General features: G+C 37.7%; 1 protein-coding gene across 6 annotated transcripts in view; it reads right to left on the minus strand.

The window, feature by feature from the left end:
* Ankrd17 (ankyrin repeat domain 17) overlaps positions 1–2,728 on the minus strand; it is a 152,953-nt gene that overhangs the window by 76,295 nt on the left and 73,930 nt on the right. For all 6 annotated transcript variants that reach the window (XM_026785104.1, XM_026785099.1, XM_026785102.1 and 3 more), the window contains exon 7: positions 419–513. In XM_026785104.1, coding sequence (XP_026640905.1) covers positions 419–513 — 95 coding nt within the window. The remainder of the gene's footprint in view (positions 1–418; positions 514–2,728) is intronic.

Raw genomic sequence — 2,728 nt, forward strand, 5'->3', positions numbered from 1 at the left:
GAGAGAGAGAGAGAGAGAGAGAGAGAGAGAGAGAGAAAGGTTGATTTTTGGAGACAGAGTCTCTCTATATAGCCTGGCCATCCTCAAACTCACAGAGATCCAGTCTCTGCCTCCCTAGTGCTGAGATTAAAGTCATGCATCATCTTGTCTGGCAGCTACTTATATCTTGACAAGGTCTTGCTATGTAAACATGGTTGAGCCAGTAATCACAATATAATCTTGCCTCAAACTAAAAGCAATCTTCATATTTCAGTCTCCTAAGTGTTGGGATTACATGTGATCACCAAGTGCAGCTGAAAAATAATAGTTCAGCTGAGATCCTGTCCCACAATAAAGAAAAACAGCTTTTACATCAAAGGAAAGGTTCACTACTATAAAGTATGAAAACAGACTTTGTATATGCATTCAGCGATCTTACCATGCAAGCCTCCATTAGAGCAGTGTGCATTTCATCTGTTTTATGCTCTTGATCAGCGCCTGCTTCCAAAAGAAATCGCACCATCTCTAGATGTCCTAAATCAAAAATATAATAGATTATTTATACTTTTTTAAAAAAACTACTTTTAAAATCAAAGTGATATATAATTTTTGGTGCATGTTGCGGAATATCTGATCAATGTGAACCCCACAACTGCATTATTTATTGGAAAAACTTGTTTCAACTCGTGGTATGGTTCAGCCCTAGCACATACCTTTAATCCAAGAGCTTTCTACTTCAATATTGTAAACAGGATTAATTAAATAGTCAACCATAAATCAAGAGTTAGAACAAGCTACCAGTTGACAGGAAGTGAACATAGAATTATTAAGAAAAAAAAAACATAGAAAAAGGAAGTCAGGGGAATAGATAGACATACAGAAAGCAGAAGGGGGGATGGACACTGAGTTGGAAGAGATCAGTTTTGACACTGTAGAAAAGGGAGAGGCATCTAGGACACCAGGGTAAGAGAAAAACCAGTTGGGTGCTTCCTCTGACTCTCTGAGCTAGAAGGCTTTTGCCCCAGCATCTGGCTGCAATAAAGAATGAGGCTTTATGGGTAAAATGGAACAACTGACATTTTGTTAAAAATAACAGGTGTAGGTAACAAGTACTTGCTGTGTAATTCTTTATGAACCTTATTCAGCACACTATACTTGTTTTTTTTTTTTAGATTTTTGCTATTTTTAATTATGTGTCTTTCCATGTAAGGGCAGGCAGTGCCCATGGAGACCCAAAAGGCTATCAAATAACCCTGGAGCTGGCGTTTGCAAACTGAACTCAGATCCTCTGCAAAAGCAGCCATCTCATCGTTCTCTCCCAACCCCCATTTATTTTTCAAGAGATAGTACCCTGGGATGAAAATCATTTAGGAGCCTGGCGATGGTGGCACACACCTTTAATCCCAGCACTCAGGAGGGAGAGGCAGGCGGATCTCTGGAGTTCGAGACCAGCCTGGTCTACAAAGCTAGCTCCAGGACAGGCTCCAAAGCCACAGAGAAACCCTGTCTCGAAAAACCAAAAAGAAAAAAAAAAAGAAAAAAGAAAATCATTTAGGTTATTTAATCTGAGTTCAAATGCTTAAAATGACAATAATCAACACACAAACTTTTCAGAAGGAATTGTAAATACACATACATGAAAATATTCTTAAAACATCATTTAATTTATATGCATCCATTACTTGGAGATAAAACATAATAGAAATACACAATTTCAAATGAGTTTTATGTTTCAATTCGAGAAGTGACTAAAAAGTAGGAGAACAATTATACCTTAAATAGGACTTTGGATACCATATAAGATAGCAATATAAAATAATTATAATCAATTTCTAATCAACTAGAATTAGACCAGAAGGAAAAATATAGTATAGTCCTAGATGAAGAGGTAAAACAGGATTTAGTGAGTACACCATCTACTACCCTTGGCTGGCTGACTATCCGTCTCCCTTTTCCCTGTAATTTCGATTCCAAGTAACTACATCAATGCTCAGTCTGCCTGACTTCTAGACCCTTTCCACAGTGCTGTCAAATGAACTTCCAGGAAACCCCACAAGAAACAGAGTTCACAGGTCCCTCTAAATATTCAAGATGTACTCCACTAACATAATTTTCTAACTAGCTTCTAATTAAAGCTTACACGCCCAACCTTAGAGACATTTGTAGAAAGCAGAAGAGGCTATCCACAAAGGGAGACAGAACAGCGCTGTCATGTGTAGTCTCATCACAAGGAGCTCTGGCAAGCAGGGAAAAGTAATGCAATGGAACCAATTTTGGGTTCAAAGATGTTTGTAAAAAGTGTATAAGGCCATCCAATAAAAACTTCCCAAGCTTAAATCCTCTAACCCTTAATCAAGACCAGCACATGTGCCTAATTACCACACAGGAGGAGGAAAATAACTGATTTCAACTGTGTTCTCTACGTGAAAATCTGCTAACATCAGACACTCAAAATTGAATAACTTAAATTTTAGGCATTTATACATCTAAGCTACTCTCTCATACTTCTAAAGCCAATACAAGATCTTGGCCACTCAAACAGTAAAACAAAGCAATGACAAGGAAAGGACTAGGCTGAGGGAAAAAAGACGGGGGTGGAAACTTTAAGTAGGCATTCACTTACAAGTTTATGCAGTTTTAAGTTCCTAAAAATCTTTAATATTGATTATATGTAGGTGGGCAAATCTGGCCAACCTAAGAATTCATATTCTGAGCTGGGCATGGTGGTGCATGCCTTTTTTTTTTTTTT

This window comes from Microtus ochrogaster, linkage group LG1 (genome assembly GCF_000317375.1).
Source record: "Microtus ochrogaster isolate Prairie Vole_2 linkage group LG1, MicOch1.0, whole genome shotgun sequence".
NCBI classification, from domain to species: Eukaryota; Metazoa; Chordata; class Mammalia; order Rodentia; family Cricetidae; genus Microtus; species Microtus ochrogaster.